The sequence below is a fragment of the Lathamus discolor genome, chromosome 5, assembly GCF_037157495.1.
Source record: "Lathamus discolor isolate bLatDis1 chromosome 5, bLatDis1.hap1, whole genome shotgun sequence".
Taxonomy (NCBI): Eukaryota; Metazoa; Chordata; class Aves; order Psittaciformes; family Psittacidae; genus Lathamus; species Lathamus discolor.
The window spans coordinates 50314908-50329756 of NC_088888.1; the positions used below are offsets into that span (position 1 = coordinate 50314908).

Here is a 14849-nt window from a genome sequence, read left to right on the forward strand (position 1 = left end):
AACATATTGATGAGGACTACATGTAGATGAACTACGTCAATCATCATGGCCATTATCATGCACTTTTGAGAGGAAATCCCCAATTAAATGTATTTCCACACGCTTATATCAAAAGGAGAAAAGACTCACCCTTACCTAGCATGCGAACACATTTGGCATTCTGCTCAGGACTATCAAATGAGATTTCTCCGCACCTCTGAAAGAAAAAAAAAAAAGGATACATTTAGTTAAGAGCTCTGTGACAGTATGTCTGTCCTTGTCCTCTGATTATGTTTTAGAACTAGAGATGTTCAAAGACACATTGTAAACACACCGAGATAAAAAGATTTTCAAGTAGCCAAAGTCTGAGGAAGAGTGGGCATTGCTAATGTGCAAGGTGGGTCAACACTGCATACAAGGATCTTCACCAAGAAAAACTCAAGGTAGGACCTATTACTTTTATGTGTTTGGCTGAAACTACTGCCTGGTCCATGTTACTATTTGTTACCATCAGACCATTATACAGGAAGCCTCATTTACCACTGGTAGACACTGCAGCCCTCTCCACTGATTTAGTTGTCACAGTACCCAGATTTAGCTGCACCCTAAACAGGATCTGTGTAATGATCCAGTTCAAAACAAAACAAACAGCTGTGCTGATCCAAGAATTTGTATTTCTGTCAAATTAACTTATTTAAACAAAACCCACAACTCTTAAATATTTATTAAGCAAAACTGTCATTACATGAAACTTGAACTCTTCGTAACACCTATGAGTAAAATTTTTTTTTAAGGTGCAAGTAATTTGTGTCTGTATGCTGAGATGTTTTCTTAATGAAAAATAGTATTCACATGTACAGATACATTATCAGGGCTAATGTTCTGTCCCTATACAAACCCAGTGAAGGAACATCATTAGAGTTAGGATCAGAATACAGAAGTGTTTGGTTGTTTTCAAAGACAAGACATCATTTTTGAGTCCTTTATGCAGACAGTCATGTCAATTTAGATGCCAGGAGAAACCTAATTAGTTGATCCAGCTCCAATTAAAGTCAGTGTACAGATCCCTTCATCAGTGATTGCTTCAGATGCTACAGAAAAGATTCAGTTTTGTATCACTACACTCAAAGCTCTTGATAGGGGATTAAGGATAGCCTCGTATTTTACAACTAAATGTGGCCGATACTTTCTTATCTATTTCTTATCTTATTTGTGGTTTTGGTATCTATGACAAGATGGGAATAAAAGCACAGTGGTTCAATTTTGGAAAAATCACTAAGGGCTATCCATTTTTCTTCTTTTCCTTTCTCTCCGTTTCGTATGCATTTTCCATTTTCAGCACCTTATGGCTTTCTTATATAAGATAAAGTGGTTAGCATTGTCTTCCCCCCCCCTTTTTTTTTTTGCTAATGAAAGTGACATTTGCAGCAAATATTAAAACCTACCAAGAATCAGGTAAGTAAAAAACCCATAGTTTCAAAAAATATGAAACACAGCCACAGTTTCATAAATGAGCAGCACACTTGCAACTCACTGTTTTACAAACAGCCTTTGCCTCCCTCACACCAAAATAAACACAAATAAACAAAGGCCATCTCCCACACAGAGTCTTTCATATATCCATACATCTAAAAAGATCAATCAGACACCTGTATTAACCTTCCTAGGTGGGAGCATTTACTACTGAAAGATTGCAAAAGAAAACCAACACCCAGCATTTCGAAACTGATTTTACAAATGCTCTTCTGTGCCAGAAGACACAGAAATTTGCAATTTATTCTTCTAGGAAGAATATTAAGATATTGACATCTTTTCACAGAAATCTCCCAGCTTCTTCTTCATGACCATAAGTATACTTAGACAATCACAGATATAAGAAAGCACATCAAAATTCACCTCCCACCTCACTCCTGAATTTATGCTGCTTTTTGAAAACCTTTGGTTATTTTCAATTTGGTCCTCAGAGGTATTGTATGTTCCAGACGTATTTATATAAACATCACATTTCAGGCTGGCAAATAATGTCTTACAATATCTGACAATATTCACCAGTCCTAGTGTTATGAAACTGGGAAAATGGCTAATGTTCTCCAGGGTCTGCTGACATCCCACAGGATCCATTATGATGAAAATTTCGCAAGTAAGATTCAGATAACTGTATACAAGTTCATAGCCTTATCTTAACTCACTTAACTCCTGCAACCCACAGAACTGGCTGAAAATCATACTACAGCAGTCAGTCTAGGAGATTTTTCACTATTACCACTGCAGATAGAAATACCAGCAGAAAAAGCTTCTATGGCAATTTAATTTCTGATGTCAACAGATGCTCATACGTACAGATCAATGGGATGAAAAATAAGCTGTTACCAAACTGCTCAGAACATCTGAAAAAGACTTAGTTGGATTCTGGGTGTGTAAAGTGGCACAGATATGCAGCAGGGAATCATTTTGCTCATTCAAAAAATAGTGTTGTGTGAGCATTTTTGCTGTTAGAAAAGTTTTCCATGAATGAGAAGTAAGGAATGACTTCAGGATTTAATCTTTCGGATGGAGACCTTGCCACCACTTCTATGAATTTCTGCCAGGGCTGGATAAGCTTCTCGTGTCCTTTTCTTGGCCCAACTTACTTTCTTTTCTGGTTTGGGTTTGTGCCGCCTGCTTGTATACTGGTGCTGGTACTGAGAGATGAGGTCAAGAGTTTCACCAGTCCCAATCCATTTCCAAATTATTCCCAAAACAGCTGCTCATTCTCTTCTGAAAGCTTCAAAATTGGCTACAGAGTCAGTAGTGGATCCATCAGAGAGCAGGGATAGGAACTTGATATAAGATGCTGGTTATTCTACGTTTTCATTTCAGTGAGTCAGAAAGCAGAGAGAAGAGTAAGAATAGCCCGTGCATCTCTGCTGTACATCTGAGACCTATTGCACACATGTAGATTATCCTATATGTCTGTTAGGGAAGCTGAGAGAGAATATGACATCTCTTTTAAAGACTGACTAAACAGCCTCTAGAAGCTGCTGCTTACAAGTAGCATGAGACGTATTCATTAGAGTCAGGTCTGGATGAAGACAGAAGTTCTCTTTTCCTATTTTAGACATATAAGAGTATCAATGGTGAGCCATAAAGACCAAACATATTATCCAGTTAGGAAGAGAAATGAACTCACAGGAAAGCTGCCTCTGAACTTCATTTCTTGAAATCTATGATGAGGTTGGATTCATAGTCCTCGGTTATACTTGAAGCTCACTAAAGTTCTAAAATTACGATAAATCATATTCTTGGATCTAAATGATCTGAGTTTGGGATAGTTTAAATCTCAGTTTGGGCTTCACGGTTAAAACTACTATAGCACTGGTAGGATTGGCTCTGCTATACACAGTCCTATATATTGGGCTGGTGAGTTCCCAGGGGCAGCCCTGCTGAAAATAATACTACTGACATTCACTGCCCCTGAAGTGAGAGTGGATTTGTTGTTGAAATCTTAAGCCACTGCTGTGTGTGGAAGTGGTCAGATTTAACAAAAAAATGGGTAAAAGCAAGTAAAATCTACACTTCCAAATCTTCATTGTATCTTCATATGTCTTGAATCACTGAACTCTGTACTAGCCTGCTGTGGGTTTTTTTCTCCTTCTGGAGAAGGGGAAAATATAATTACTTTTAGTTAATAATGTTTTCAGTCATATAGATGTATTTCCACATCATAGGATAGCAGCCCGCAATTCATGACACATGAGAAAATATTTGTATTTATATTTTTATTAGAAAATAATTAATAAATTATCTACTCTCAACTCTATTTTTTTGAGCTCAGATATATGCCACGGTACTGAGTCTGTTACAAAAGCTGAAATGTAGTAAACAAGAATGAAACTTTTAAGTCCCCCATGGAAAAAGAGACTGAATCACAGAGCAGCTGAAAGCAGAGCTTAAAAAAAAAAAAAAAAAGAGAAAAGACTGAGAGAGTTGTTGTTAGAGAATAGGGATGAAAGGACACGATATCCAGAAGAAATGTGACATGAACTCAGTTCCTTTGATAAGTGAATTGGAGAGCTGCAAGCCAGCCTTCTTGGCTATGATACCCCAGTACCACCTGTCGGAAAAGGGAAATACTATATATACAGGCACCAGTCACAGGCACCAGACTCTGATGGAGGAGGGTGCTCTCAGGCAAGATGATGTCTTTGCAAGATCCTATAAGAAGTACACAGCAAAACACGAAGTCTTCTGTAAGGAGCCCTGTGCCAAAAGGGTGTAAGTAAAACTGCAGAAAAGTAGGGCACTACTGGCAGAAAAAAAAGTTCATAGAGACAGCAGAAGGAAAATCTGCCCTCGTCAGTTGTACTAATGCAGTAATGCATCTCCTATTACTTCTCCAGTATTCCGTGATCATTCATAGGCTGGGTTTCCATTTGCAGCATTCCTGGGCTCACAGCACCTGCATTTGAGGATTTGAGATGTGTAGCAATAAGCAGGGTATATATGCACCCCAGATAATATGTCCTTAGTTGTTGTTTTTTTTGGTTTTTGTTTGTATCTTGTGGAGAAAATTTTATCTATGAAAAAAATGGTTTTGAAATAATTCTATTCAACTTCTATTTGTATGGTAAATGAAAGCTTTACATCCTTTAAGAAGAGAGATGGAAATTGAGTAATTGAAATAAATAGGGATACATTTTTACCTATGACAAAATTCAGCAAGTAAAGATGAAAGTGTTTGTCATGAGAATTGCAATTAAGTGGCATTTAATTTCTATTTATTAAAGACATAAAATTAACGTTCAACTATTATAATAATTTTAGAGTGTAAGTACTTTAAAAATATAATAAGATTTTTTTCCAGCATGAAATTTGAACAGCTGGACACAACCAAGTTTTGAAAAGCTGGCTTAGTCAGCTAAAAGGTTACTGGAATAGGAACACACATATGTCTCTTCCAAAACTGCAGTAATCAGTGATATACTTGATGTGCATGATCAGCCAAACATGACAATAAAGATTGGATGATTTTCTTTTTGTAGGAGGTGCCAGAGATTATTATACCTCCACATAGAAGAGTTGTGTTAATTGCACATTTGTTGCATGACAAATAGTTTTTAAGAATTCATCTGATTCATTTTTTTAAAGTAACCTTAAGTTAGTATGTTTTGCTCCTACCAATGTAGAAAGAAGTGGATTTTACATAACATTGTTTAGTAAGTTTTTTCTTTTTCCTTTCCTTTCCTTTCCTTTCCTTTCCTTTCCTTTCCTTTCCTTTCCTTTCCTTTCCTTTCCTTTCCTTTCCTTTCCTTTCCTTTCCTTTCCTTTCCTTTCCTTTCCTTTCCTTTCCTTTCCTTTCCTTTCCTTTCCTTTCCTTTCCTTTTTCCTTTCCTTTCTTTTCCTTTTTTTTTTCTCCTTCACAGTACTGCATATAATTTCTCACTCCTTTAGAAACCGGAGTTGAAAGATATACTCACAGACACAACTGATTAAAAGAACTGAAGGCAGAGTGAGCAGCTTCTATGAAAAAAACCCAGATTATCTCAGAGGCAAAAAAATGCTACTGCTATTCATAAATCTGTTTTCCTATTACGTATGTTCCTTTCTCCATCACCTTTAAAAAGTACTTCAACAAAATCCTCTGGTATCTAAAATAAAGCATCATTCTAATTGCCTAAGGATTTATAGATGTAAAGTCTGTTAGTGTGACAAGCAACACTACTTCATAAGTCTTAGCAACATTTTATAAAACAACTGGCCACTTATATAGATAGCTGAAAATTAAAGGCAAAATTACAATGAGTCAGGCCACATGCTCTTCATCTTCAGGTTGTCTGGGAGATTTAAGGTGGATTCCTCCCAAATGCTGATGAATTATCAGAGTAGGAACTGACAGATTTCCAATTCTTTCTTACACTTTTCAGTGTATTTCCAGTTTTGTCTCTCTTGACAGGGACAAAAGAAAAGTACAGGAACTACCAGAGAAGACAGACATATGTAATCTGTCCGACTTGCAGCCTTTTCACAAGCACCTCCCCCCAAATGTAAGCCTTCTAATAATATCTGTTAGTGATTAAATCAATGTCTATGTAAAACAAGGAAGTTCCCTACCAAAACCTTGTGTAATCTTAAGATGAACTTAAATGTCAAATACTTTTGAATTTTGCTGAATCTTTATGCACGGTCTTTGTTGATCTTAGCGAAGGAAATAAAACCATTGTTTTTATTTATTTAGAGACAAGTTTTTTTTCTCTATACCACACCTTATTTTAAATTTAACAGGCCCACATTTGAACAATTTTCTCTGGAGTGAATAATTGCAAAAAGCTCACCCTATTCATATGGCCCTGAATTGCCATCTCTGAGTTCTTTAAGAACTTTGTTTAGCCTTTCTCATGTGAAAATATGTGTATAATAAATATAACTTGAGAATTGCATATATAAACATTCCCATTGGTAACAAATACCACTAGAATCTTTCAGCTAATGACATTGTCCAAGATCTATAAAAACTGTGATTGTTTACATATTACCTCTCTGGGCCCTATTAACAGTCTCCGTAATGATTATAGATAAAATCTCATACTTATCTGAAAATTTAGACCTACATTTGGCAAGCTAAGTGCTCCACTAAATTGGGCATGAGGAAAGTACACTTGCCTTGAATTGGTATGCATTGTGTGTATGCCCACCCATTTAGAAATGTGGCATAATCACAGCATACTGACAATTGCCTTTAAAATATTATTAGCAGCCAGAATGCTACATTTGCTATTCTTCAAATCACTGTTATTACACTGCAACTATTATATTGCACCTATATCATATTTCGTGTGTAAAGTTTCCAGCTTCCTTATTTAGTGTCAGCATTGAGGAATACTGAAACTGAAAATTCAGGTTCTGTTACTATCTGGATGATTTTCTGCAGTTGAATAGCTATGCCTGGGCAGACTTGTTTTGAGAGCTCCTCCCTTTCCAAGCTTTCCCAGAGAAAGAAGTTTCTCGTCCCTACAGGAATTTAAAACACATTGCTCACATAACCTTTCAACACTGTCAGTGTCAATCTCTAGCAGCACATTGGCAATGCATTTCATTCTGGAATTTACCATGTTGTAGACCTTCAGCTACTCTGAACAGAAGACACAGCAAAATAAGCAATTACAACTAAATTGAGCAATAATTCCCAACCAACCATTGTTGCCAGTAGTCAGCAACTTGTTTGTGGGCTAAGTAGCCTGAGGTGAACCTTCAGGCAGTTCATTTTCTTACAGACCTGTGATTTACTATGGTTAAGAGCGGTTTGAAATGCATTAGTGTTGCTGGAAAATGGATATAGTAGTTTAACTGCTTTGTTTTCTTCTTCAGTTAAGGAAAAAAAATTTAACAGTGTGTGACTCCATTAGGGAGGCGCCAGTAGCCCTGACCCCCCTGAGAATCTGTCAGTGTTTCAACATGGCATCCCTACTTTCAAGTGTTTATAACTGGGAGCCAAATCCAGAATTACTAAGTAATGAAAATGTTAGGTTTAAATAAGCAATAAGTCACAGTTGAACTTGCATTAACAGCAAGGCACAACTTGTAGGCATGTTCTGAGGGGGTGCCATTATCCAAGAAATGCTAAAGAGCAGACTAGTTTTTCACCCCCCTGGTATGAATCTGTATTACAGTTCATTTTCTAGTTTATATTTTAAAGAATGTAAACCATCTGTAGATTACGTAATGGATCCTCCCACCACAAAAGCAGTTTTGAGTGGGAGGGAAGATGGGAGGACACTATCAGTACTAAGGAAAAGGCAAATTTGTTGACTCTTTATTTTTGCTCTGATGTGAAACATCAAAGTTCTCTGTATTTAAACATTTTCTAGACCATTTAATTTTCTTTCCTCTTCCTCTGAGTTGCAGAACTGGGCTCTTCTACTAGATTTTTTTCAATGGTCACTGACATTTTAACTTTTACTTTCTATTGAAACATCTAATGGGAGGGAAATGTAGGATTAATTTGTGAAAATTTAGGCTTCAACTTCAACCAAATGTTTCTCTTACATATTTCCCACTGATATGCTGGATCAAAGAAACGGTCAAAACCTCAGAAGTACTGACTGACACACCACTCAAGAAGCAAATCAGAGGTCTGTGAGAGAACGAATCTCCTGAAGAGTCTCCTCAGGCTGTTCAGAACAACGGGAGATGAATTTTGGCACCTGCTTATTTGTGTGTGTCTACTGCATACCATACATTGCATACAAAAACACAGTCTTAGGAAGGACAAGAAGACTGAGTGCTGGTAAGCTGACACAGGCATCAGGTTCCTCTTACCTAATAAGACTGTGTTCCTTTCTGAGCAGTACCAAGCACTGGTGGCCATCTGCTTCTCAAGAGCTAGGCGTTCTTGGTTCCCTAAAACATTGACACGCACCAAGGCAGTCCTATTTCATCCTTTCCAAGACTTTATTTTTAAGGAATGGGAGTTGGTTAGAACAACCCATGCCAGAAGCATACCAAAAACTAGGTAATATGTTCACGAGTCTACCATTCTCACTCACCTTCTGGCGTAGAGGCAGACATAGGTAACAGAACTAACACAACCAACAAACCAGGTAGAAGACAGTTATAAGTCATCAAACAAACCGCAAAACATGGAAGGTCTGGTAAAAAAGACAGCCTTAGCAGAAGTGAAAATAGAGCACTTAGGCACAAGGCAGTTCCTCACTTGTGTACCAGACACTGCTTGGGCCTGGAGGTATGCCATGGATAGCTATGAAATGACTGCAGAATTGGTCATCCTACTAAAAGTGAGCTACCTTTCTCTTTTCTGATTCTCTTTCTCTCCTTGCTCTTCCCCTAAGACAACTTTGTGTTTGATGTCTGCCATCCATGAAGGACTCGTCAAATAAAACTTTATAAGAACAGAATTATTTCTGCAATGCTGTGTCATCACATGATGCCCTAAGGAAACCTGTGCCCAACTGCTGTGTAAAGAGGACACAACCGAAGAATGGCTTCAGACCTTGTTATTGTTAGCTATGTAGATGATTTTAGTGTGTCACAACATGAAATCCTCACTTCAGACTATCTCCTGAGTTCATCCCTAACCACTTACAGCTTTACTCCCGAATTTGATTTTGGTTATCCTTCTTAGAGCTCTCCTGCCTTGTACTTGTAAACTCATACTGCTCTGAGCAATCTTAACACATAAACACTGTCTTTGATTGTTCTGTACCAATGGCCTGAGACAAAATTTTGTGGACATCTGTCCAGCATGTTATCAGACACATACTGTAAAAATGGTCATCTATACTTGTATTTTAGCCTGTTACCACATGCTTCTACAGCCATAACTGTCAATTAGCACTGCTTATATTAGTGCAGTTTAGGGATGGAAATCTAACCAAAAAGCTAAGTATGACTTTCATAACTTCAAGTACAGCCAACATACATCACATTTCTACATACAGAACATAAGGAACTGAAAAACAGCAAGTGTTGTTTTGACAGGAAAAACTTGCCTTTCAAAAATTGTCATATTAGACATTGGGGAAGAGCATCTTCTGCATTAAAAGACAATGTCATCGATACTAATATATCTTTTTGTCAACTTTTGAAGTGTGATTAATAACATATCTACAGCCTTACAACTTCCATTATTGTCAGGAAACATTTAGATGCTGCTGCAATAATCACCATGAATGTATTTCAGATACAGTGAAATCCATGTTTTTTGGACATATTAGTTACACTTTCCAAGGTTGCAGTCTTTCGGAGCAATGCTAGAAAGACTGATTTTCTCCCTGAAAATAATTCCCAGAAGCAGAGACTTTCTTTTAGAGCCTTTTTTTTTTTTTTAAATGTGTGAAAGCATCATTTCAAAACAGGTGTACTGTTGGCAAGTGCTGCACAAAGCTGCTCTTTTCTCTCGCTTCTCAACAGAATCTGGTTATATTTTCTTAGCCAAGACTACATCTGTGCCTATCCTTGAGAAACAAAAAGAAAAGGACAAAGCTCCTGCAAATGTTTCTTTTACTTCTAGTAAAACTCATCATAGGAGTTTACACAAGGAATGAATTGTCCAGGCAGCTTCCTTCTTCTCTTGCAGGCCCAAGGTCATCCCAAGGCCAATCAAGACGTGCATCTTGATTCCCCATACAGAAATCGTAAAAGCGTTTCATTCTAAAGAGGTTTATTTTAGAAAAAAGAAACGACTGGAAGAAAAAAAAGCAAAAAGACTCCAGGGGAACAAAATGCCTCCTAGGTCTGCACTCAAAGTCTTCTTAAGCCCTCAATCACCAGTCTAGAGAAAATAAAGCCATCATAGCTGTCCACAGCCTTCATAATCCTGTTTTGTGAACAGGTATTCAAACAAGTCTGTAGTGCTATTATAGAGTTCACTTCATGCATATTCCAAACAAGATCCTGAGCATATCAGAGGTTTAAAGACCTCTCAAGTTACACTACTGAAGGCACTTTACTTGCCATGCTTCATTTTCTTAGGGTTTTTTTTTTCATCACTACAGAACATGGAAGTACTTTAGACTTGATTATGAAGAACAGTATTTTGCAGAAGAAAAAAGATCATATACCTCACACTTTAAATAACTACAATGTACAGTAAACACATATATATATAAGAACGATAATATTTAGTAAAAAGCAGGGTACAAATTTCACAGAATGTCTCTGTACTAAACCAGCTTTCTTTGTAACAGAAACAAGAAAAAGGAAATAGTCACTATTCTATCAGGCATTGTTAAAAAGAGACACCACCTACTATTTATGAGAACTAAATGAAGGCTAGAAAAGGATTTGGTTGAATGCGATTCCCTCCATCTGGATTGCCTTCTGAAGATAAATTCTCTTGAAAAGACACGTCCTCCTGTTGTACGTAGTAAAACTCAAGTACTTTGCAAAAATGTCAAAGCCATGTCTCCTGCTACTCCCTGTTCAAGTAGATACTGCTTTTCTGGGGAGAAACTGAGAACTGCACTTCATCTGTAGAAGAAAAAAATGTTAACCTGTTAGCCTCTTGTTGTCATGGGAATAATCTCACATTGCCTTTTGGCCTGCTTTTGCTCATATCTTCCACTCTTAGTTGCCAAAGTCAACACAGTGAACATATTACTGATGCAGTTTCTATCATATATCCCCTACTCTTCTGTACAAAATCAGACAATGCTTTTGAGTTTGAATGCTAACCAATTCGATTCTGACTAAACTGCATGGCATCATTTCTATTCAGTATCTGTTACCAATCTTATCACCGTATGTCTGAATTTGTTGCAATAGGCGTATTAAGTAGTGTGACTAATATCTGCCATATATAGTTTGTTCTTTATCTGGGCTCCCCCAGGGGAAAACTGGGTGTACAATGCAGCATTCTCTCTTAAAAATGTGTAATTTTGGATGTGTTGGGTTTTCTCTTGTGCTATTTGACTATTATGTATTTATGTTGAAGGTAGAAATGTAAAACAACTCCTAAGATGTATTGTTTTTCAATTTTTTACTTGAATTTACAATTTCACATGATAAGCTTAAAGAATAATCATTCTCCCTGTACATTTTCAGAGAACTGCCAAGATGCTGAATGTCTTACATAGCTGTATCTTTAAGTCTCTGTTTTGGAGGAACATCTGCTTTGTAAAACTCACAAACAAATAACATCTACACCATATTTAAAACTATGGCAGAATTTTTTGTATCCCACTTGAGGGAACTGACCTCTAGATTTTCATTAAAAAAAGTTCATAAAACTTCATAAAAGAAGACAGATGGAAATTTCTAGAGAATGATTTAGCCCACCTGATTATGTAGAAAACCTGGATGCCTAACTCTTCATCAATTTCAGTGAGAAGGATTTAGCTGACTCTTAAGTATTAACATCTGCTGTACATTTGGACCCTAAAATCAGTGTTAATACTGAATGTCAGAGGCTGGATTTGCACAGCAAAAGAAATGTTCTCCCAGTTACCACACGATGGAAGGTGGCTGGCAGGTGAGCAGAAATGAGGGAATTGTGAATGGTCGCGCCAGGACATCTGGGATATGCACATTTGGTTATAAAGAGAGGCCAGCATGGCCTGCTTAACAACTCTAGATTCACTGATTTTTTTTTGTGAAAGAATTAGAAAGATATTATTAATATTGCTTTGGTCATAGTTATGAGGACTAATTGACCACTTGAGAAGAACACAAAGTGAATAGCACAGTGTAGCTGTGAGGCTCACAAACAACTAAAGGAAAACATGCCATTTTCTTCACAGTAAACAGAACAACTTTTCTGAAGCTCTGGGTGAATTCTGTTACTTCCTCTTAGGTTTAAAGAAATAATAAAGCAATAGGTAAAATAATGTTTCCAGTTTTCCTATTTTATTTTGATATATACCTTTGTGTATAACTTATAATACATATAATGGAGTATAAAAATACAGTTATAATTTCTTGGGGGTAAAGATTGCTGTGTGAATTATACTACATGGGAAGTAGTGTTATATTTAGAATCTGTGCAGTGCAGTGGTTGAGAGAAAGGACTCTCTCATAAAGACAGAAGCACTTTTCTTGTCAGAATCTGAAAGTTTCTCGTATTAAAATTCCCTTTAAAAATCATTAATGCATTATTATGGTGGCTGTAGTATTTACATATGGCACTTTCTATTATTTGCGAATAAGTAATATTTTTCAATATATTGCATTATACCTGAGCCATGTGACTCAGATAAAACCACACATATTGCAAGTGCTACATCCTTATCAGTTTATAAAGAAAGAACAATGGAGATTTTTACAGAAGCAATTGCAAACTTTGCTTAAACTTAATTTCCTAGCATTTAAAAAAGTTGGTTTGAAACAGAATTTACATAATACATAAATAATGAATTTATAACTAATTATTTTGGCCTGCCTTATTTTAAAAATGAAAGGTACTGTTCATTTTATGCCACATGATCCTAATAACCCAGGTGGAAATGTTGTGCAGTGCAAACAAGTTTTTCAGTGGAAATATGCAGTGTTCCAATTAAAAGAGGTTTTGAAATACCCCCTGTTTATACGAAAACAATAAATTTGCATTTGGATCTAAACTCATATTGATCAGACACATCTGTATTATACACGCAGATGCATTTTTGTTATTTGAATGCTGGCAATGCAATGCTGATTTACTGAGTGAAGTGAACATAGAAGATCTCATGCTGAGACCAATATAAACAATGTAATGAGTTTGTAACTGGTCTCTGCATGTGGAAAACATTTGGTGTCTCTATGATATTTTTTCCCCCTTTTTTTTTTTCAGTTCTTTCCATTTTTCTGTCAGTTATTTTTTACAATATTATTTAACATTGCCCTTGAACCAAGCTATGTTTTACAGTTAGATACTGTACAAATGGTAAATAGAGGAAAGGGCTGATTGCAGAAACTTGCTAAAGGTCGCCAACTCACTGAAAGAGCAAGGAGTAACATTCCAGTTGCCTCTAATTCTGTGTACTGTTTCTTACAGTATGACGATATTTATCTTGTTGAGTAATGGATGAGTAAATACAGGGACTAATAGTGCAGACTGATGAGCACTCTCACCTCATAAAGTCAACTGGGCGACTTGAGCCAAAAAATCAGCTTTGAGGGAAGATACTTTGTAAACAAGAGTCACATAGATAAGAAACACTGTAGAGATGTTATTTCTGAAAGGCACCCCGGTAACTTAAAAGCACAGTTATTAAATCAGTGCTTGTTGACCATTTGTGTTTTCCTTAAGAGCCTGTATGTAAGTAAATCCAGCATATACAGGTAACACATTGGTGAACATATGAGAAGCTCTGTTTGTCTCTGATCTGTGGAAGGAGAAGACCTTGGCTCGTGTAACAGTGATTCTTTAGCTAAAAGAATCACCCCCACTTCTCCATCCCCTTTGGGAAGCCTCTGGATGTACCAGCATCACACATTGACATCAACAGGAACCATGAGGACACATCTAAAGGGGAGTGTGAGCACTGCTAGCTCTGCATATCAGATTGTCTGTTCTGTTTTTGCTATTGTCACATTCATCTTACATGGACCTAATTGGATTTGTACAAAAATGTGAATGAGGATAGAGATGAATAATGCCTTCTCAGAACTTCCTTGGAAGGTGGAACACGAAAGGGTTTAATCTAATGAAATGCCTATTTCAAAATAATCAGACTTGGTAAAAAATTATAAAATTGAAACCAAAGAGATTCTAATTTTTAAAACACTCACCAAACAAAAATTCCTTAAGTTAAAAAAATCTCTAAGTAAAATTACTCTTCCCATCTGGATGTACAGTAATCCAAGAGGTGGATAACAAAGGTATCGTGTGGGTTTTTCAATGTTTTTCTTGTGTTCAGTGTGGTATTACACAACTGACTGGGGCCTCCTTCGTTAGTACATTGGGAAACATCCTTTGCAGTATTAGAATCTATAAATGAAAAAAAAAATTATCGTTTGCCAGAAGTATAACCCCTGTAATATAAGAAGTTGGCTATTTGAGTAGCTCAGTTTCCAGTTATTGCTAAATTAATTTACAGATAACTGACAGCCCTCTTTAGCCACTGGAAATCATACTCCATCTGAACTAGGAAGTCTACTGACACTGGGCTAGTTCTGCTTAGAAATTCCAGCTTCCAGAGACAGTAGTTGCCCTGGCAACTGATGTGGACAACACTCAGCATCCCCTACATGCAAATCAGGTGGCAGCCACCAACCCAGATCCTAAGCAGGACTCAAGCCTGCCTTTATGAAGAGTAGAAAAGCAGCTTTCCTCTCTATGCCTAACTCCTAAGCCACCATCATTGACTAAAATTTCTGTCTTCTATTGTTCATCGCTATTCATGTTCATTGCTGAATGTCCACAAAAACCAAAGCCATCATGTATCAGTGACATAGAC

General features: G+C 36.9%; 1 protein-coding gene across 4 annotated transcripts in view; it reads right to left on the bottom strand.

Annotated features, from left to right (window-relative positions):
* PDE7B (phosphodiesterase 7B) overlaps window positions 1–14849 on the bottom strand; it is a 174711-nt gene that overhangs the window by 114456 nt on the left and 45406 nt on the right. For 2 of the 4 annotated variants that reach the window (XM_065680808.1, XM_065680804.1), the window contains one exon: window positions 130–196. In XM_065680808.1, coding sequence (XP_065536880.1) covers window positions 130–142 — 13 coding nt within the window. In that variant the 5' untranslated portion in view covers window positions 143–196. The remainder of the gene's footprint in view (window positions 1–129; window positions 197–14849) is intronic. The other 2 variants (XM_065680807.1, XM_065680805.1) reach the window with 1 other exon arrangement.